At 38.2% G+C, this 23,281-nt stretch overlaps 1 protein-coding gene across 2 annotated transcripts; it reads left to right on the forward strand.

Annotated features, from left to right (window-relative positions):
• The first annotated feature begins 93 nt into the window (after positions 1–93).
• Positions 94–23,281, forward strand: LIAS (lipoic acid synthetase). 2 transcript variants are annotated; one of them, XM_087434208.1, is made up of 11 exons: positions 94–219; positions 1,353–1,525; positions 2,505–2,598; positions 3,408–3,488; positions 5,570–5,726; positions 5,813–5,870; positions 7,617–7,745; positions 9,946–10,091; positions 11,525–11,595; positions 12,798–12,909; positions 21,816–23,281. In XM_087434208.1, exons 1-11 carry the CDS (start codon positions 175–177, stop codon positions 21,875–21,877), a joined length of 1,128 nt encoding a protein of 375 aa, XP_087290334.1. In that variant the 5' UTR covers positions 94–174; the 3' UTR covers positions 21,878–23,281. The 2 variants fall into 2 exon arrangements, with proteins under 2 accessions (XP_087290334.1, XP_004419045.1); XM_004418988.3 differs by lacking the exon at positions 21,816–23,281 and adding an exon at positions 15,310–15,640.

The raw sequence follows: 23,281 nt of genomic DNA on the forward strand, positions 1-23,281 counted from the left end.
GAGCCCTGCGTATGGCGTCATGAGCGCGCGACGCCACTAGGCTAAAGCAGCCAATCGCGGAACATGGTCAGTGGTGGCTCAGGTTTGCCGTCATAAGCCCAGCGACGGTTTGTCGATCTGTCTTTTCCCGGGAGTTAGTGATGCTTCGACCTTGCTAGGAAAAAAAAGAGGGGAATGTCTCTACGCTGCGCGGGCGCCGCCCGCACCGTGGGGCCCCGGGTGAGCGGCGGGGCGAGCAGGGTTCGGGCGTGGGGTGGGAGGCTCCCATCCTGCAGAGCGCACAATAATAGGGCCAACACTTACTGAGCGTTTGCTTCTAGCCAGGCACTGTTCTCATTTTTTTTCATGTAGTATCTCAGTTAATTCTCCCGACACCCCCGTGAGGTAGAGTCTCTGGTGTTGGTTTGTTTATAGATTTCTTTCTCCTGCGCTGAGAGCTATTTTTCTGCGTATCAGAGTGATTTGTACCCTGTATTTTTTGGAGCACTCCGATGAGCGCCCAAATGACTGCTTTGTGTTGGGCACTTAACTGTGTGCAAGACACCACTCTGGCTGCTGAGAACACAAAGCTGTGCTCTAGGTTTTACCAGGAGACATGGACAAGTGCAGTAGCAAATCGTGCAGCACCCTAACAGGCACTCTTTTTGAATTGTTGAAGTTTCTTTTGCGTTACTCGTAGTGACTCGTGAATTTTACAGTGTTTTGCCTATCTTGTACGTGCGTGTTTGTGTTCAGATCTAGAAGCCACTGGTTTCTTATGGTCAACAACTGTATACTGAATAACTGCCATATTCAAACACAGAATGTAGCCTAGAAAATTAAAACATTAGGTTTAGTTTCCGTCCTTCTAGTTCTCTGAAACCAACTGAGCATTATTTCTACGTTTTAACACCTATGCTTAGCCAAAGCCCAAAGTATAAAGAGATTTTTTGCAAATTTCATTTTAAACGTCCTTGATTTAAGTCAGGGATAGAAAATTCAGAGCAGTGGCATCTTCTCCAGTTGTTGCAGTGTAAACTTGGTGCAAGACAGGCTTTTAGTCTTTTTAAGTGGGTTACATGAAAATGTGACATACATTAGCTATTCCAAAGGTTTTCAAATCTATTCTAAATGTAGCAGTAAATGTTTAACTCTCCTCCTTAAGGTTGGGTTTGTTCTTCTTGAGTCATCTTTAATCTTAGATTCTAAGCTCCTACCCAATTATAAAGTATATTTACCCAACTTGTAAATAGTTTGACATAGTTTCTGAATCAGTTCTCTGGCTTTACCCTTCCTGTTAGGTATTAAAACAGGTTAAAACTAAATTATTCCAACCCCACTAAATAAACGTCATAATGAACTCTTTTCTTTAGGTATTTGGAAAGTGTTTATGCAATTCAGTCCGAGCAGTAAGTTCCTTGCCAGATAAAAAAAAGGAATTTTTACAGAATGGACCAGACCTTCAAGATTTTGTATCTGGTGATCTCGCAGACAAGAGCACCTGGGATGAATATAAAGGAAACCTAAAACGCCAGAAGGGAGAAAGGTAATTGAAATTTTGAGATAATTTTAATGTCTCATTGCTTCGTTGTGCATTATTTTCAGATATAACCAAGCCCTAGAGCATATTTTTTATCAGACTTGTTAAATGTAGCTTAAAATCATTAGAAAGAAGTGATAACAGGTATAGAACAGGTAAGGAGGTAAAATTGTTGGAATCTTTTTCTCTGTACCTTTTGACAGTTTTTCTTCAAACTTTCTAGGACTTAACCATCCTATACCACCATCTCCTGTTTTCTTTTTTTTTTTTACCATCTCATATTTTCTGTCTAGCGTCATATTTCTTCAGAGTGAAGGTTATCACATTGCTGCTAGTAGTCTATTAGAACTTGATAAATTTTTTATTGTTACTGGATATTGATGATCTAACTTGTTTCTTTTCTTAGTCAATATGCATATGACCTGTGGATACCTTGCCTTAATTTAAAAGAATGGTGAGGGAATTTCATGCAGAGGGTGAACTGTTTTGCTGGATACTTTACCCAACAACTTCTAGATCACAACTGGGTGGAAGTCAAGGGGAACCTGAGGATACATAGTCTTCACCCTAAATTTTAGATTTTTTCCATTTAATAATCATCATAAAATCTAGAATGTAGAGCAGAAAGTACTCTCCTTACACTGAACAAATGTAGAACTTTTTGTCAGTATTGTTCATTGGGAATGAAATGTTCAAAAACTTCCTCATTCTTTGATTAGGATGGTGTTACTCTGTGCCTTTGCAAAAGGTAGACATGAGTATATTGCCCTGTTAGACACAATTATCGATGTTTTGTAAAGTGGCATGAGCAAGCCTAAATTTGATTCTCTGTTCTTACTTCTGTGGCAGAAATTATAGCAGTTAATCCAGGATTATGGAAAAAAAAAAACCTGTTAACTAGGAATTATAATAGAGCAAAGTAACTTCAAAGCTGTGTGATTATTTGGGAACATATTTGTTAATGGATATGTTTGGCTTTCCTCAGGTTAAGACTACCTCCCTGGCTAAAGACAGAGATTCCCATGGGGAAAAATTACAATAAACTGAAAAATACATTGAGGAATTTAAATCTCCATACAGTAAGTTGTCAAAGTGTTAAATATCCCTCTTATCCAAAAGCCATAGTGTTTCTACATATGTGGAACTTAAAAATTAATAAAATACATATCAATCACAGGAAGGAAACTCAATAAGATTAGGATGCATTACTAGCAGTAATGGAAATATATTTAAAAAAAATTTTCCCTGCAAAAGAAATAAAAAGTAATTATATATCTTAACCTCTCATTTAACATGCAAAAAAGAAGATTTTTTTCCTGCAACGTAGGAAACAATTGTTGGTTTGTTTGTTTTATATTACTTGTTGGAAAAAGTATACAGTCATGTGTGGCTTAACGATGGGGATATGTTCTGAGAAATGCATCATTAGGTGATTTCATTTTGCAAACATCGTAGAGTGTACTTACACAAACCTGGATGGTATAGCCTGCTACACACCTAGACTATGTGGTACTAATCTTACAGGACCACCGTCATATATGCAGTCTGTTGTTGACTGAAATGTCGCTATGCGATGTGTGACTGTAATATTAAATGTGAAAAGTTACGTACGCAATCCCAAATGTTAACTACACCGCTTTAACTGTTCAATATATATCCTTATAGACCTTTTTCTTTGCGCATATAAAATATATGCGTTCGTATAGTTTTTAATTTAAAAATGGGATCCTAATATATATACAGTTTGGCAGTTTAACAGCATTTTTGAATAATGAATTTCATCATAGATATGTTGTAAAGAATGGGCAGTGTAAAATGCCTGATTACTAACTTGTTCAATTAGTAAATATTTTCAATCTGATTGTATTCAGTTCCCTTTTACTCACAGGTGTGTGAGGAAGCTCGATGTCCCAATATTGGAGAGTGTTGGGGAGGTGGAGAATATGCCACTGCCACTGCCACAATCATGGTAAGGCCAGCCTCAAACTCTGAAGTTTTAGTCTAGAAACTGAAAGGAAATATTTTATGTCTTTATCCTAAAAATGTGCATTGTGAATCTCTGATCAGATTTTTCATTACATATGAGTTTATGAGAAATGTGAAAAAAAAAAACCTGATGGAATGATCCAGCCTGTTATGATCTCACCCTTCTCTGAATAAAACTATTATTGATTCTTCCATCTATCTGACACTTAATCATATGTTGCCTTGAGACATCTCTTCTATTAATTTTTGGAAATGTTATTCATGATTGCTTAACTTCTCTTTCCCCCTAAACAACAAGCATTTATTTTTCTCTCTCATGGATCTTTCAATTAACTGGAGTTCAGCTGACCTTGACTGGGCTAAGCTGGACTCCAGGAGGTAGGTTGGGTTCGGGTCTGCTCTACAGAGCTTTATTCTCCTTGGACTAGCAGCTCTCCAAGGCATAGTCTTATCATGGAGAATGAAAGGAGCACAAGAGGGCAAGCCAAATGTACATGCACATTTGAGGCTTCTGCTTGATCATGCCTGCTATCATTCTGTTGGCCAAAGTAAGTCACATGGCCAAGCCAGAGCGCAATGGGAGTAGAGACATAAGCTCCTCCCCCAGTGGGAAGGCCTTGCAAGTTACCTGGCCTACAATGAGATGTATAATCTTAATATGGGGGAGATAGAATTGGGATTAACAATGCAGTTTACCATATTTATCCAGAGGGTTTTGGAGATTGAGATATTGGGGTTAAACCTAAATTGGGTGCAACTAAAAGTTCTTATTTGTCTGGGAATGTCTGATAAACTGTTGAGTTGTAGGAGGAGGAGGCTACAGTATTTACATGAGGATTCTTATGAGATAGAGCTCCTTCTGGAATAATACAGAGCTGGCCAGGGAGCTTATCCAAGTTATGCAACCTCAATTCTTGGCGGAAGGAGTGATTCTGAATACTCCATGATAGAAATCCTGGTTTTGGGCCATCCCCGTGGCTTAGCGGTTAAGTGCATGCGCTCCGCTGCTGGCGGCCCGGGGTTCGGATCCCGGGCGCGCACCGATGCACTGCCTCTCTGGCCATGCTGAGGCTGTGTCCCACATACAGCAACTAGAAGGATGTGCAACTATGACATACAACTATCTACTGGGGCTTTGGGGGAAATAAATAAATAAATAAAACTATTAAAAAAAAAAGAAATCCTGGTTTCATCCCTTGCCTGGTCCCCTTCCCCACTGTTGACTCATAACTGGTTCCTGGGAAGAGTTCATTGTTTCAGAAAACTTTATGAGATGTTGGGCCTAAGCACCATTGCTGTGAGTCCCCTCTGAGAGAGTTAAACATAAAGCACACGGGGGCAGCTTTCTCCCCCAAACCACAACCCCTGCTGTGGGGCTTTGAAACTCCAGTGGCCCCAGAACATCTGCAGTGGCTGTGCTTGGCAGGGGGCAGAACATGGTAGTGACCTGTGGCAGCAGAAGCAGTGTCCTGGAAAAATAGCAGTACCCACAGGAAGCAGATTATTAACTTTTTATGTGTTTTCTGTTTCATCTGTTTAACAAGAAGGAGCTGTGCCTTCTGTTTAACTCCCACAGAGACCTGCGTATTGATATGTTAATTGAATATTTTATTTCTTTTAAAATCATTTTTATTAATATTAAATAGATGCAAAAGAATCTTTATTCTACGTGTAAGAATCTTTACCTATGTGTAAGTTCAAAGAATACCAATACAACAGACACGCTGATACTCACCTCCCGTTTGAGAGTAGAACATTATCTTTGTTCTACTATAAGTAGCATTATCTTTGAAGACCGCCCCGCCCCCATGCATTCTTCCCTAATCCCATCCCCTTTCTTTTTCCCTTAACACTATTCTCAATTCTGAGCTCGTTTCCTTTTTTTTTTCCCTAGTTTTGCCACATATATTTGTATTCCTTAACTATATTGTTTAGCTTTGAATGATTCAGATTTCTTATAAACAGAATCAAGCTGTATTCATTCTTTGCAACTTTATTCTTCCAAAATTATATTTTTGAGGGTCATCCGTCTATTTGATTTAAATTGTAATGTGTCTGTTCTAGTTGATGGGTGACACATGTACAAGAGGTTGCAGATTTTGTTCTGTTAAAACTGCGAGAAATCCACCTCCACTGGATGCCAATGAGCCCTACAATACTGCAAAGGCAATTGCAGAGTGGGGTCTGGATTATGTTGTCCTGACGTCTGTGGATCGAGATGGTTAGTGTGTCATCATTGCCTCTTCCAGAAATTGGCTCTTACTAAATTGTGACATTATCTTGAGCAGTGGACTCTTTTGTTTCTAGATATGCCTGATGGAGGAGCTGAGCACTTTGCAAAGACTGTATCATACTTAAAAGAAAGGTACTTATTTTTGCATTTTCTTGTGTTAATTTAAGGACTTTTTTTTGACCTATATGAATTCAGTTTATTTAAGGTCTTTACCTTAAAGCAGTGGTTATTAACCTTTTGGGGGGATTAAACCCTTCTAATAATCTGCCGGAAATTATGTGATCTTTTCTCCAGAAAAAGCATATTCGAACATACGGATACATATTTGCAGAAATTTTAGGGATTCAGAGGCACAAACTTATCTATGGACCTTTAGTCCATAGAACCTTCTTTCATATTTGAGTATTAGTCTAAACTTTGAGTAATTTTTAAGAGAAGAATAAACTATAGTCTTTCTAGCACTGATTTTGAATAAATCATCATCTAGAAGTAGTTAGGGTGAGAAAATCTCCCACATTGTTAAAATATGTAAGTCTTGAAATAGATTTTATCCATATTCATATGCCTTGGGAATTTTACCCATAATCCACATTTTTATTAATATTTTAATCCCATCTATTTAAAAAGCATAAAAACGGAGTTATGCTCATTTCCTACAGCTCAGTGGTAGTCCAGCACCTAGCGTACTTAGTAAATGTTTTTCCAATGATTCCCCCAATATTTTCTATTTTTTTTATAATTCATTAAAAAAAATTCTATCTGCAACCCACTAACTTGATTTCACAACTACCAATGAGTTTCAACTTGCAGTTAAAAAAGACAGTGAGTTATAGGATGTGTTCTTTCAACATCTCATATCCATGAGAGGGTGTATATGTGGTCCTTTCTACATCTGTTCTCTGAGGAAACAGCTCCAAAAACTGCATTTGGGTTTGTGAAAAAATTTATCAGCTGTCCCAGTTATGTCTACTGCTGTCAAAGGGAACAGTTCTATGACCTAGTTCACATTTTGATGCCTGAATGTATAGATACAGCTAGAATATAAATAAGAAGGTTAATGTTTAGCTTATATTTCATTTAAGCAAAGCTTATGACTCAGCAACTCAGAAAATAGTTTTTAAAACCCATAGCTGGGGCCGGCCCGGTGGCGCAAGCGGTTAAGTGTGCGTGCTCTGCTGCGGCGGCCCAGGGTTCACCGGTTCAGGTCCCAGGTGCGCACCACTGCATTGCTTGGCAAGCCGTACTGTGGCAGTGTCCCATATAAAGTGCAGGAAGATGGGCACAGATGTTAGCCCAGGGTCAGTCTTCCTCAGCAAAAAAAAAAAAAAAAAAAAAAAGAGGAGGATTGGCGGATGTTAGCACAGGGCTGATCTCAAAAAAAAAAATTTAAAACCCATAGCACTTGTAAAATATTTGCCTGGAAGAAGGGAGGAGGGCACTCTTTGATGAATTTTAAAAGAAATCAGAATTAAAGCAATCAAATAATATTTGTATTCACATAAGAAGTGTCCTAATTTACTTTCTAAAGAATAAAGAAATTATTTTGTATTTAAATTTTAATTCCTATAAACAATTTTATTTTTTAATACTTATTCAATCGAGTTTAAAAGTCTATATAATCTAAAAATTTATTCTGATCATTATTTGCCTGCAGATGTGTTTTAACCACTATGCATATGTTATTTGATGTTCTGGATTTATTTTTTTTTTCATTTAACAGTTCATATATAAACATTTGTATGTTCATGCTTTTCTTGGCAAGGTTCTAAAGATTACTGTGTTGAAACTGATGCTGAATGAGTACTGGTGATTTCTGTTTTGAGCAACAGTTATGTCAGTTCTTTTCCTCAGTTTGATACTTATCTTTTTTCCCCCTAGGAATCCAAAAATTCTTGTGGAATGTCTTACCCCGGATTTCCGAGGAGATCTTAAAGCAATAGAAAGAGTTGCTCTGTCAGGATTAGATGTATATGCACATAATGTAGAAACAGTTCCAGAGTTACAGAGGTGATTACATGTACAGAGTAATGTTGGGGAGTTTGGAGGGTCAGAATCTGCTATATTGGGGCTGGCCCCGCAGCTTAGCGGTTAAGTGCACGCGCTCCGCTACTGGCGGCCCGGGTTCAGATCCCGGGTGTGCACCAACGCACCGCTTGTCCAGCCATGCTGGGGCAGCATCCCACATACAGCAACTAGAAGGGTATGCAACTATGACATACAACTATCTGCTGGGGCTTTGGGGAGAAAAAGGGAAGAAAAAAGGAGGAGGATTGGCAATAGATGTTAGCTCAGAGCTGGTCTTCCTCAGCAAAAAGAGGAAGATTGGCATGGATGTTAGCTCAGGGCTGGTCTTCCTCACAAAAAAAAAAAAAAAGAATCTGCTATACTGTTTTCTCACATTTTTCGGGGGAAGACTTTGTAATTGACTTTTTATAAAGTGAACTCTCTTTTTCAAACAAAAACAGTGTACATCTGTTACAGAAAAATCAGAAAATATAGCCAACAAAAGTGTAAACATCAGCCATAATATTTCCACCCAGTAACATCGATTACTGACATCTAAGTGTATTATACTTATATATTTATAACATGTATGTATGTTTTGGTACTCATGAGCATGTTTTTTTTCAATAGTATCCTATTGCAAGTACCGATGAGTTATTTTTTTTCAAAGAACAGTTTCAAAAAGAAAAAATTACACAAGAGCTATTGTTTTGATTGTAAATCTAAAGAAAGAACTTTTAAAAATGCATTTGGCACTAATATAGGCAATAAGTGATGCCAAAGAAAAACTGGTATTCAGGTGTATTTTAAATCTCTTTTATTTTTTTATTACTTTTTTTTTTTTTATTTTATTTATTTATTTTTTTCCCCCAAAGCCCCAGTAGATAGTTGTATGTCATAGCTGCACATCCTTCTAGTTGCTGTATGTGGGACACAGCCTCAGCATGGCCGGAGAAGCGGTGCGTCGGTTCACGCCTGGGATCCGAACCAGGGTTGCCAGCAGCGGAGCGCGTTCACCTAACTAACCGCTAAGCCACGGGACCTGCCCTAAATCTCTTTTCTTTACTCTTCCTAATAATTTTAGTAGTTAAGAATAATTACAGATTGTTATTCCACATCAATGACTATGTTCATATTTCAGAAAAATGAAAATTATTTTAGCCTTCAGGCAAGATTAATACATTCATTTTCATAAATTTTAGTAAAGTATTTGGCAGTGATTTTATTGGCCTCTACACATTATTCTGTGTCATGGAACGTGAAAGAAGTATGATAAACAATAACCAGCATTTCCACTAAATCATACTTAAACATCAGGGAAAAACTTAAATTCAGTGGAGAAATACTTTCAAAAAGTAATTACTTTCTGTATTATCAGTTTTGTGGTTATTTTTAAATTCATAAATTTGTTTTCTCTCTTCCCTGTGAACTGGTCCCTGATTAAAAATAACAACCACAACACCAAACCAATACACAAAATAAAGGTGCATTAGAATTCAAATGAATGCTGGTTTAACATCAGCAACTTGCTGTCCTTTGGGCCTTGTCGCCGTGTAAGCCATGGTGGTTTGGCCCCTGTTGAAGTCTAGCACACAGCCTGTTCCAACCGTGTCATATCTCATGATACCACCACCAGTGGGTGCCAGTTTTCCTGGTTTCACTTAAGAAACATTATCCTTTCTAGTGAAAATTCCAGAATCGTGCATTTTTTTTACCTAAGAGATCTCAATGTTATATACTCACCAGCAGAGGGCAGCTTAGTCTTTAGAAAAGAACTCAGCATAAAAGTTTCAGACCTGAAATGTGGGTTTGGGTTAAACAGTTTTTTCTTTGTTCACTATCGAGATTTTATTACTTCCACTCTTTTTCCCTTCTCTCTTGACTGCCCCTTACAATCACTCATTCTCAGCTTTAGAATTCGGGTTTCTCAATGAGTAATTCATAAACTGAATTACTTCCATCCTAGTTTTCTCCACCCTAGGCTTGAAAGGCCTTAAAAGTCGGCAGAGCTGGGAGGCCCAGTGAAGCCTCATTTTCTTTCCTAAAGTAACAGTTAAACATTTCTGCACAAATGCTACCATTGAACCATATGATGTAATATAATGTCCAGAATGTACTTTTCTGGTCTTTCAGGTTGCTTGCATAACTGTACTTAGTTGAGCTTGTGGTTATTCTTGCTAACAACAGCCCTGCTGTTTTCAAGGAAAGTTCGTGATCCCCGGGCCAATTTCGACCAGTCTCTACGCGTACTGAAACACGCCAAGGAGGTTCGGCCTGATGTTATTTCTAAAACATCTATAATGTTGGGTTTAGGCGAGAATGATGAGCAAGTATATGCAACGATGAAAGGTAAAGAAATTGAAAAGTGAAACTCTTTCCCGTTTAATTTGAGTAATAGCAGGAACCCCACTCAGAAGGCCCTGTTATGTATGCTTCCTCCGTAGTCTCAGTGAAAGTGCCAGTAAGAACAAAGTACAGTATTATGGCTATAAACAGCAGCATAAAAAGGGAAGAAGGATGTTTTCTTAGAACTTTATGGAATGATGTGCAGGAAGCTCAGGATATGCAATTTGTATCCCATTTTATTCCCTACCCTTTCATCAAGTAAAAACGTGATTTTTGTCCACTTTTCTTAGCCATTGGACAATTTTTGAGAGCTAGCCAGGTACCAGGAGCCCTGGGAGCCACTGAGAATTCAAGGATGAACAAGATGAATCCAGGCCTTTGAGGAAGAGCTTACTTATAGTGTTGTCACGTAACATGAAGTGCTTTGGACCTTGCTGAACCTTAGTCCCATAAGCCTGTTTGCTTTGTGATTCTTGGGCTTTTTAAATTTTATTTATTTTTATTTTTATTTTTATTTTTTTTAAAGATTTTATTTATTTATTTATTTCCCCCCCAAAGCCCCAGTAGATAGTTGTATGTCATAGCTGTACATCCCCCTAGTTGCTGCATGTGGGACGCGGCCTCAGCATGGCTGGAGAAGTGGTGCATCGGTGCGCGCCCGGGATCCGAACCCGGGGCCGCCAGTAGCAGAGCGCGCGCACTTAACTGCTAAGCCACAGGGCCGGACCTATTTTTGTTTTTTATTTTTTTAAATTTTTTGTTTATTGCAGTAACATTGGTTTATAACATTGTATAAATTCCAGGTATACATCATTATACTTCTATTTCTGCATAGATTATTAAATTTTAAAATATAAAAGACTTTATTTTCCCTGAGGGTCCTTGGCCTACTTGTAGTCATTTATTGGTTTAAAGAGTAATAAGTTCAAATAGTAATTAAAAGCTGCTCTTTACCACAATGCATACAGTTTTACTAGAAAGATTCTGAAATGGCAGAGATCAAATCACATCCCCCAGAGCATATCTTTTACATTTAATAGACGCCAAATACGGCATGACTGGGCTATAATATGAATGTTCTCAGGCCTTTCATATACTGTTCTCTTCATCTTTTCTGTCTAAAAGACTCTGGCGTTAAATACCTTCCCATCCCTATTTTAGCATTTATTCCCAAGTATTAGAGTTATTTGTCTTTATATCTGTCAGCCCCACATGACTGTCTTAATTGTTCTTATATTTTCAATCCCTAACATATTTCCTGGCACATGAACACTTTGAATGGATAGGTATAGTCTTATTCCCAACATCGGGATTATAGGCCACATAAAGTTCACACTGATCTGAAGTAAAATTATGCTCCAGACAATTATGCTTAAATCCACAAATTTAGCATTGTGAAAACATCTGGTAATGTAATGTGTGCTTTTTTCCTACAGCGCTTCGTGAGGCAGATGTGGACTGTTTGACTTTAGGACAATATATGCAGCCAACAAAGCGCCACCTTAAGGTACAGCTACCATGAATTGCCAAATGTTTATTGGTAATTTGAGTTAAATCTTTATTGTCCGTAGGTAAAATTAAGAAGCTGCTGGCTTTTTACTATAATGTTCCATGTATATTTCCAAGTTCCAGTTTCTGTTTTATTATCTGCATAAAGCAGCTACACTGGCACTTATTTGCTGCCCCCAAAAGTGTATGACTTAAGTGAACCTACAGAAAAAAAAATTAAAAAGTTGAGAAATTACATTCATTCACACTTGGTGATCTTGTGATTTGTTTGAGTTATATGAGAGCCAGGGATGAAGTAAGAAAGAAAAGTCAATCTGCCTATTTTTATATGGGACATATATTCATTCATTTAAGAAACTTTTCTTGAGAGCCAGCACTGGTGGCCTAGTGGTTAAGTTCAGCGCATTCCGCTTCAGCGGCCTGCGTTCGGTTCTCGGGCGCAGACCTATACCACTTGTCTGTCAGTGGCCATGCTGTGGCAGCAGCTCACATACAAAAAGAGCAAGATTGGCACAGATGTTAGCTCAGTGGCCTGGTGGTATAGTGGTTAAGTTCACGTGCTCTGCTTCGGCAGCCCAGGGTTTGTGGGTTCAGATCCACACATTGCTCATCAAGCCATGCTGTGGCGGCGTCCCACATACAAAATAGAGGAAGATTGGCACAGATGTTAGCTCAGCAACAATCTTCCTCAAGCAAAAAGAGGAAGATTGGCAAGAGATGTTAGTTCAGGGAGAATCTTCCTCAGTGGAAAAAAAAAAGAATCTTTTCTTGAGCTTTTCTGACTATGTGCCAGACACAATACTAAACAGAAGATACAAGATAAATAAGACACCATCTTGTCCTCAAGAATCTTATAGGCATGACTGATTCTTGATTATATCTATTAGTCTATAAAAGAATGATACAGATATATAATCTCTATACATAGTCTCCTTTTCTTTCTCTGTCCTTTGGAGTAGCTAATATAATACAAAACTGATATGGTTCCCCTCCTCTTTAATTCCCTGCAATTAGGTTCTGACAGCATAACCAACAAGTAACCAGTAGACAGGTAGTCAGTGAGGAAGGAGAGGAGGAAAGCCTGGGAGTGCCAGTATAAATTATGAAGTGAAATCACCCTGAATGCATGGGCATAGATTTTCCATAGAATCAAAAAGATTTAGAGAAATTCTAGAATCTATCGGAATTCTTTAAATCTAGGTTGAAGAATACATTACTCCTGAGAAGTTCAAATACTGGGAAAAAGTAGGAAACGAACTTGGATTTCATTATACTGCAAGTGGCCCTCTGGTGCGTTCTTCATATAAAGCAGGTAAGTTAGACTGCAGGGGATGGTTTTATATAGACCATAATTTTCCACATTAAAATTATAATAGCTGTGGTTGTCTTTTGTGAAAGAAAAAAGTTTTTTTCTGGAACGTCCTTAGGAGCTTTTCTCCATAGGGCTCGTATTAAGGAAAAATTCCTCTTAAACCTAGTTTGTCCCTTAAATAAAGAATCCTTCCCACTTCCCCTTTATAGCTTAGCTACTATGATGAAAGCAGAAGTAATCAGTTTATTCTATGTGTGGATTTCAATAGTAGGTTATTCAGAGATGACAAATATCAGTCAAGCATATAACATGGTTTTCTGGAAAACGTATATTCATTTGACAGTGATGCCAGCTACATCTCCAAACTCCCAATCTCAGGTCAATTTAAACCCTGAAAAGTATCTATTTGACAGTATTGCTGCTTGCACCGTTAATATCTTTGTGTTGTTCGTCCCAGAAGCAACAGGAAAAAAATCCATAAGGTTACTTTCCCTATGGAAATTTTTAGTGTTTTTACTAGCTACAGTGCAATTTTTCACCTTTTCAGCTCTTATTTTGATCAGTAGCTTGAGCTGACTTATGAAAATAAAAGCCTTTTCCAAGAGATAAAAGGTCATGTGGGGGCTGACCCGGTGGCCTAGTGGTTAAGTTCGCGCGCTCCACTTCAGTGGCCCAGGGTTCACATTCTGGGCACAGACCTATGCGCCACTTATCAAGCCATGCTGTGCTGGGCATCCCACATGTAAGGTGGAGGAAGATGGGCACGGATGTTAGCCCAGGGCCAGTCTTCCCCGGCAAAAAGAGGAGGATTGGCAACAGCTGTTAGCTCAGGGCTAATCTTCCTCACAAAAAAAAAAAGGGGGGGGGCATGTGGTAGTGGCCATGAAAAGGTCTATGAGAACATATCTGAAGATGGAATTTAATTCGAAAAATGTTTATGATGTTTTCCCTGTCAGTTGGACTTAACAATTATAATTTTTTTGAAGAATAAACAGCTAGTTATTTTTTGTTTGTGTCTAAACTATGTTATTGCTATTAATGATCTTTTTTTTTTTTCTGTAAGTTTAAACTTTAATGATCTTTTAAATGACTGTGATATATTAGGGTCTAATCACAGATATGTTTAAATTAAGCATAAATTCTACTTGTAAAAATTAATGTTGAAGTATTAGTAACATTCAGTGTGTTGCTTTAAAGAAATTGAAGACACTTTAATGATCTAACAACAACTTATCCTAGTTATAAAACCCAAGAATTTGATTCAACACTGACTGATAGGATGTGGGCACTTTGGAATCCAATAATTATAAATGATTTATTCTTCTTCAAGCAGTGCTACTGGCAAGCTAAAATATATATGTAAAGGGTAGAACCAACATCAGCTTCCAGAGTGGTTAAAGTAGAATAATATTATTTGAAAGGAGTTTTTATTTTGTTAAGGAAAATTTCTAACATTTATGAGGAAATAAATTATGAACTTTTTAATGCTTTTAAAATTACCAGTAAAAGATGGAATTCTGGTATGTAGAGCATTAGACTCAGATGATGGATTAGGATCTGATAATGTTGGTTCTGCTCCTATCATATTTAGATGAGGTGTGGAGCAGCACGAATTATTCTATTGCTTGGTTAGGTTATGAGTTTTGGGGTTCTTGGTGATTGTGTATGCATATGATCATTGTAATTCTACTTGTATATTAAGATGACAAAGAGAAGTTAATCAGACTCCTAAAATCAGGCCTGCAGTGCTGAGCTCTGCCGATAAGCGTTGAGCCATGCTGTAACAGTGATAGACTAAATGGAACCCTAATGACCTGAAAAGTGCATGTGCCCCCTCTAAGAAGCTAACTTATTGCACAGGCACAACTTAGGGGTGGAGAGAAAGCCCGTTATAAATGAAGAGCTCTTGCTTCCCCAGAGGGCAATAAGCTAAAGAAATTCCATCAGATGAGTCTACTCAACTGCAGCGAGGTCTGTTTTATAAACATCAGATCCAGGCTAATCATGTAGCAGAATTGCTCTCTGAAATGAATTGTGCCAACAGCAATATTTTGTCAGTGATGAGGAATAGATAGTGCACATAAAGTAGAATAAATGCACAGAAACAGACCCATAGATAGAATAGAGCCACCTTTTATCATATTAAGTTACTAGAAGGAATAATAGTAAAGACTGTAGTGATAAAAAAAATTTTTTAAGAATAAAGACTAATCATTATTGTTGGGAAAGGGCAAAAGATATAGGGGCTATGTGAAGTTAAAAAATTATTGCCATTGAGATTTGAGAAGAGAGAAACACCAATAAATATAAAAGTCTTTAATAGGAAACACTGAGATACATATAATTATTCTTAAATTTACTTTAAATTGATATTAATGTATTTTCATTTTTCCTAAATAGGTGAATTTTTTCTGAAAAATCTAGTGGCTAAAAGAAAAACAGAAGCCCTCTAACGCTTAACAAGGCATTCAAGATCATAGGAATTTTTAAAACTTGATTCCAGTTGGTAAGAGAGGTGGTGGCAGAATGCCTAGACTTGAGTGGACATACCCCAATCTTTTCATTTTAAGAAAAATGTCAATAAGCTATGCATGTTTAATTATAGTAATTTATTTATCTTTTAGCATATCTTCTTTGTTCCAATAGACAATTGCTTGTTATGGTGTAATCATAAAACATCTTTGTAAGAGTTTACTGTTAACAGTATAATTAAAAAATACATTAAAAACTTCTAGAGAATCTTTTAAGCCTCTGTTACCCATACATCATTGTCACATTTCATTTCTGAAAAATGACATACTGTGATGAAACAGTCCATATAGATTGAGACTATGATCAGTTTACTTATAATTAGCATATGACCTTTGCATGATAGTATAACATCATTGGAATAATTTGAAAAGGCTTAAGAGTTTGAGTATTGATTCCTTACATTAGTATGACTACTTCAGACCTGCAAAATAGTTTTACATTACTTGTTTAGGACTTCTATGAAACCAAGACCATGATGTTCTAAGAGGGGGAAATATAACCTAAGAATAACAATATTAACCCTCATTTTATGATAGATTGCTGAATCCACATGCACTATACCATTTATTCCTTTTATTCCTCACACCACTCTGATGAGATTGTTGTATTATATGATAGTAATGACCTGAAAAAGGAATTTCTTTCCTAAATACTAGAACTCAAAGTCATCTTTTGAGTCTGAATCCTTTCTTTCTACTACATCTCACAAAGGAAGTCTTTAGATCGCTGTATTGTAAAATATGCAAGGTGGATAGCCAATTCTGTTTTGAATTTTTAAATATGTGAACTATTATTTTTATAAGTAACACATAACTTTGAAAATTAGGTACATTTTAATTTAACTCAGGGAAACCATATATACTTTGACTCACTTTTTTTATAGATGCTAATAAATTTTGCTATGTAAAATTAACCTCATCAACTTTAAATTTGAACATCTCTGACAATCACCCTCCTTAAAATCTATTATTTCACAGGAAAATATGATTACTTTTCAGACTCTGATTTTGTGACATAATCTGGTTGTTTCCTAATTTTGCACGGTCTAGACGAATGGTAATGAAACATTTTAGCAGAAGAATCATTTTGTCAAGTGAAATTTTCATGGAATCCCAATGTAAAAAAATTAAAATGGCATTTCCTTAGCACAAAAGTATGTTCAAGTTTCAGATTTGTAACAGCTATATATAAAAACAGTGAATGATAAAATGAAGCTATTTTGATACAAACGTGAAATTGGGAGTCATGGTGACATTTGCTGTCTTTTGTCAGCCTCAGCAGTCTACTTGTTTCTTTGTTTTATTTTGGTTACACAGTATTGAGAAAAATCCTGACTGATGGTGCTGAATAATAGTAAACCATAAAAAATTTTAAAACACCTCATCTTGCCATCTCAGGATACTCTCTAGTTAAACTTAATCTAAAAACATGAAAGAAGGGTAGTAGGAAATGTTTGTTTCAAAGTGGAATCACAAATAGTGTCTTCTGGATTTGTTATTCATTCACTCATGGTTGCATAACTGACCATTATACCGTGACTGGAATGTGTGACTGGTCTTGCTGGACGTTTGAGTGTAGTGAACGTTGTGCTGTAGAGGTGTCCTTCCTGGCACAACTGTACGAGAATGGACAGGCTTGAGTTTGAAAAGGCCAAGGCAGAGCTTTGACCTGCCTAAACAGTGATGCTTTAATAAGAAGCACATTTAAATTCACAGACATGGCAGGAGGTCTATTAAAAAATTCTTGGTCGGGCAACACAAGTTAATGTATTACTGGTGTCCAATGTATTAAAATTCAGTATGTGCCTATTTTAGTATGTCTGATCTTCTTTCTATAGCACAAATGGCATTTTAAGAAAATAGGGGCCGGCCCCGTGGCTTAGCGGTTAAGTGGGCGCGCTCCACTGCTGGCGGCCCGGGTTCGGATCCCGGGCGCGCACTGACGCACCACTTCTCCAGCCATGCTGAGGCCGCGTCCCACATAGAGCAACTAGAAGGATGTGCAACTATGACATACAACTATCTACTGGGGCTTTGGGGCAAAAAAAATAAATAAAATTATTAAAAAAAAAAAGGAAAAAAAAATGAAAGCGATAAATGTACATAGTTTTTAAGAAATCAACTAGTACAGGGCTCCCTGCCCCTTTTCCAACCACTGAATTAGCCAGCCCTGAAACCCACTTCCTGTTTGGTGAGATAATAAATGCCTTTATTAATGAAACCAGTTTGAATAGGAATTTCTCTTACTTGAAGCTGAAAGCATCTTAACTTTAGAGGCATTATTGTTATTACCTCATTAAGCATGTGAGCACCAGGGGGCTTAGGCAGAAAAATGGGAATAATACTCCAAAGAAAGATTCAGAATGTGAGCAGAGCAAACTAGCAGGAGCAGCAGCTGAGAGGGCTGTGAGCACACGCCCTTCATCCCCTGGGGACTCACACACACACACACACACACACACACACACACACACACACACTTTACTTTTGTGCTAATAAAATACCATTTTAACCTATTTTCCATTGGGCTTCCATTCTTTTGCTAAAATTTTGGCCACCACTTCTTTTTTTTTTTTTTTTTTTGGTGAGGAAGATTAGCCCTGAGCTAACATCTGTTGCCAATCCTCCTCTTTTTGCTGAGGAAGATTGGCTCTGGGCTAACATCCGTGCCCATCTTCCTCTACTTTATATGTGGGATGCCTGCCACAGTGTGGCTTGATAAGCAGAGCTTGGTCCGCACCCAGGATCTGAACCTGCGAACCCCAGGCGGCTGAAGTGGAGCATGCGAACTTAACCAGTATGCCACCAGGCTGGCCCCCAGCCATCATATTTTAATTTTCAAGAGCTCTTCTCTGATTATTCCTTCCTTTTTTTTTTTTTTTTCTAAATAGCATCTTGTTCTTGTTTCCTAGCTGTAATTTCTTCCGTTTTTCTCTCTGAGGATAATTCGTTTTTTGAAATTGTGGTTCTCTGCATTGAGCAATGTCTCTGTTTCCTGTGTTTGTTTTGGTCTCTGCCTTTTGCTTTGAAGGCTCTCCTCAAATGCCTGGTGACCCTTGGCGGTACCTGCATACTGAGTGGTGCGCCACTAAAGCTGATTGGAAGCTGGGGAGTGGGCGGGCCAGCTATTCAATTGATGGAGCTTCACTCCAGAGTGCTCAGAGGGTGAGCTGGATTTTTCGGTGAGGAACTCTCAAATGTCAGGAGTATTTCTCTAAAGCCATTCAAGTTTTAAAGTAATAATAATAACAATAATAATAATAATCATTCTCAAGTCTCCTGCCTTGAGGGTTATAAACTTGGCTGCTGGCTTTCTAAGAGCCAGATGGGTAAAAAGCAAGTAGGATAGGAGAGTGTGGGTCTCTCTGTTCAGTGTGCAGGCTTTTGTTTAGTTCCCTTGTTTCCAGTCTGGCATCTCACTAACACCGTCCCCACGTCTGAAACCTTCTGATTCTATTCCTCCTGAAAATAAACTTCTCATGTCCTATGAGAGTAAGGCTTGGGAAAGGTAGTTTCTTGGTGTGGGGTGGTAGCGACTTGGGTACATCTAACTGTTCCTTATAGTCGTCTATCTAAGTCTCCTGTTTTCAGCCCCACGCCTCAACTCCACCTTTTGTGGTATCTGGTGCCTCCAATTCTTGAGATCTTCTAAGAGGCCAATTACCTACACCTAGAAGGCAGTCTCTTTGGTGACCGTTGAAATTTCTGCTTGCTCTTCGTAAGTTGCTTAGCCTCCCTTTGCTTTCCACCTTCTGCAAATTGGTTGACATCCCTCATCCATTGGTGCTTCCTTTCTTATTCTCTTTGTCCTTGTCTGTTTGTAGCTTTCTTATTCCTTTACTGCCATTTTAGTAAGGTTTCAGGAGAGAATGAAAATAGTGCATGTGTTTAATTCAACACATAACCAAAAAGTCCAGACAATCCTTTGACTTGCTGGCTTTGCTTTAGGGCAGTTGGTGTTGGACTTAGAATGCGAGGGCTTTGTTCTGGTGCACAACAACAATGCTCATTGCCCTAGTTCTCTCCAGCAGTTTAATCAGTTTCTTTAGAGAAGACCCCTCTCCCACCCTACCTGTATTTTTTTTTTTTTTTTGACCCTATGTCTGGGAGATGTAGTCACATGGGTATAAATGCTAGGCTGCCTGTCATTCTGCCTCTAGAGGTGGATGAGATGAGAAGGTTGACTGTTCAAATTAAAGACCTATAGTTAAGCCCCAGTGTGTGCCCCTCTCCCTCCTACCTCCTTTTGGGTAGAGCTTCTGCTCTTCTCCTGGGCAAGGCTGCCTACTCTGGCCCTCACACCAGTATTCCAGGGAGCAGCTCTTCCCTTCAGTTAATACACATCCAGCCACTCAGTGTTGTCCAGAAATTTCTTTAAATCTCTTAACCACTGATGACCCCCTCCTATTCTCTTTGTTTTATTGGATCATGCCTTTATCCATCCCCCCTTGCTGTAATTTTAATGGGGTCCTCAGAAGGGAGAGGATGTAAATGTGTGCCCAGCATGCCATGTTGACCGCTGTCTTTTTAATAATAGCTTTGTAGATAGTTTTACTATATATTATAATTATCTATGTGTGTATATATGTATTTATATTTAAATCAATCATTTGCAAGATGCCTGAAGCACCTCTGTAAAGATGCTTGGGCACAGTTTGAAAATCATTGGTAGAAAACAAATAATACTTAATTTTCACTTTATATCTGTATGTTTGCCGTCATGTAGGCTTGGTCTTTAGTGTTAGAAAAACTAACATCCCTGGCGGTATCCTAAGTGTAGTGTTACTAATTAAGATGTATCACCTACTACTGCATTTCCTAAACTCCAGTCATTCGCATACAACCCTTAACAATTTTTGCCCTACCTGGACAGGAACTACAGTGTCATATATTAATTTTTTTTTTTTTTTTTTTTTACAATTGACTGACTTCCTAAACTTAAATCCTTTTACAATGAAACTTTATATCCCTACCATAATGGAAATCAATAATAATAGCAACGAAAATATGGATTTTATGTGTGCGGCAGAGTCTGCTAATTTTTTCCAATTTCCATAATCCTCCTTCTACAATAATAGAACTTTTAGCTGGCACATGGTTGGGGTCATCTTGCTAAAAATTATATTTCCCAGACTCCTTTGCAGCTGGTTATGGATATGTGACTAAGTTTGGACCAACAGTATGTGAGCAGAAATGATTTGTGCTACTTCTGAATGTGCTTTTAAAGGGTGGGTTGTGCCTTTCCCTTCTTTTCCCCCTTCCCTGATGGCTCGAGTGAAAACATGACTTTGAAGCTGGAGCAGCCATCTTGGACCATGAGATAGACTTGTGTCAAGGACAGCAGAATAACCAGGTGAAGAAGCCTGGGCTTCTGATGACTGTGGAAGTGCTCCACCAGCCCTTGACTACCTACCTGAACTGTTATGTGAGAGAGAAATACATTTCTGTTCTGTTTGATGCTATATAATTTTTGGTCTCTGTTAGAGCAGCTAAGTTTTTATACTAACTAATATTATATTAGTAAGTGTTGCTTATTCTAATGCCTATAAAATAAATACCTAATTTAAAATTAAGAAAAATGTATATTCACCTAAAATAATCCCATGTTACTAGTGGTATATTGTAAAATACAGATCTATAATGAGTAGTCTCTTTTATCTGTCTGTGTTCGGGAAAAAGGAAGGGAGGAAGGGAGCAAGAGGTCACTGAATCCAACTTATCGTCTGAAGTTTAAAGGTCCTTTATAAGTATTATTTTGCAAGGCTGGCACTATGATATATTTCTTCTTGGATTTTGGCCTAAAACTTGAACACAGTGCCAGTATATGAATAAACTAGATGGTGACATCTAGTTTGAGGCTGCAAGCTCTGGAAAGCTAGGATAAGTCTCTTTAGTGTGACTAATGAAGTTAATATCTTTTTTTTAAGAAAGTGACAACATTTAAGAAAAGAAACCTTCAATGTTTCCATTTACCATTTTAACCATTCTAAAGTATATAATTCAGTGGCATTAAGTACATTCACAATGTTGTGTAACCATCAGTGTTGCCATTTTGACAACTAAATGAAGCCCAAACTCAGCCTGGAGTTAAGGCTTTCTACAATCTGTCCTTAGTCTAGCCTTCCAGTCTTCTCCAGCTATTCCTCTTCCTGCTGCCTTCAACTCTAGACAAGACAAGTTGCTTTCCCTAAAAGCAGTCTAAATGTTCCTGTATCAATCTTCTTTTTTTTTGCTGAGGAAGATTTGCCCTGAGCTAACACCTGTTGCCAATCCTCCTCTTTTTTTTTTTTTTTGTGTGTGTGCTTGAGGAAGATTAACCCTGAGCTGACATCTATGCCCATCTTCCTCTATTTTGTATGTGGGACCCCACCACAGCATGGCTGGTGAGCAGAGGACGTCCACGCCCGGCATTCAAACCTGCGAACCTGGGCCGCTGAAATTGAACACACGGAACTTGAACCACTCCGCCACTGGGCAGGGCCCCCCTGCATCCATCTTTTTGCTGCCTTTGCTTCTGCCACTGACATGCTTATTCGACCCACCCTTCCCTACCAAGATCATGTCTGTCTATTAGGACCCGCCTCAAAAGCCACCCTGCCTCCTGGAATTCTTCCTGTTCTCCTCAGCTGGAGTAAACTTGATGCCCACACAGCATTTTGTTTTTATAATTTATGGCTATTTTCATATTTGGTCAGCTATTTCTGTACGTGTCTTAGCTTTTTTACAAGATTGCTCTCATTCATGTATGTCCTCCATTTCTTAGCACCTCATAGCATCTGCCGTATAGTGGGTACACAGACAGCTAATTTGAAATATTTTAAATAGAGTTATCTGAATGTGAGTACAAATGAACTTACATGGACAGCTAGACCTTAATTTCGCTAGCTTGTCTTGCCAAACCCTACCCCCTCTACCCCATCCCCAGCCTCCTGTAGAATCTCAGACCCCTTTCTAGTAAGTAGTTGGGAGTCCCCAGGAGGGTGAAGGGCATGTACTCACATCTTTCTCAGCTGCAGCTCATGCTGTTTTGCCATATCCACCTTCTGGTTTTTTCCTTGGGATGCTATTCCATTATTCTGCCAAAGACCAAGGGTACTCACTCCTCTTAATAATAATTAAGACCTCTAAAATTAGGATGCTTTGAACTTCAAGTAAGAAAAGCTCTTATTCAAACTGTTGTGATCTTGAGCAAGTAACTTAATCTTTTTAGCCTTCTGCCCTTCATCTGAAAATGGGGATAGCACTTATCTCAAAGGAATTATGTGAGGAATAGATGAGAAAATGCACCTAAAGGTCTTAGCGTAGTGCCTGCCCGATAATGCTCAGTGTTAATTACTGTATTTTTAGTGATTGCTAAACTTACACGTGGCTTTGGTTCTGTGGGACCTGCTCGTTATGGTGTCTAACAGGAGTGCCGATCCCCTGCCAGCCACTGTACCAATAAGATCTTTGTGTAAACATTGATCTCATGTAATCCCTATAACAACTTTTTGAGCTAGAGATGAATTATCTCTATTTTACAGATGAGGAAAGTAAAGCTTTCAGGTAACTTAGCCAACATATCACATGCTAGTAAGTAATGCAGTCAGGATTTAAAACTGGAAGTCTTAAGTGGAGTAACCGATGATTTCTGGAGAGCACATTGTGGGAGAGAGATTTTACTTTTTTATGTACTCTTTTATATCTATTTGAATGTTTTTTACCATGTCCCTGTATTATTTTGTTTTAATTATTAGTTAATAATCTCGCCAATATTCATTGCCCCCACTAAAAAAAATAGTAGCTAATAAAAACAGAACCCTTGTACAGGGTGGGAGGTGGGGCGAAAGGGGTAAAGGGGC

This window comes from Ceratotherium simum, chromosome 8 (assembly GCF_057802395.1).
Source record: "Ceratotherium simum simum isolate JZ-2026a chromosome 8, ASM5780239v1, whole genome shotgun sequence".
Lineage (NCBI taxonomy): Eukaryota > Metazoa > Chordata > Mammalia > Perissodactyla > Rhinocerotidae > Ceratotherium > Ceratotherium simum.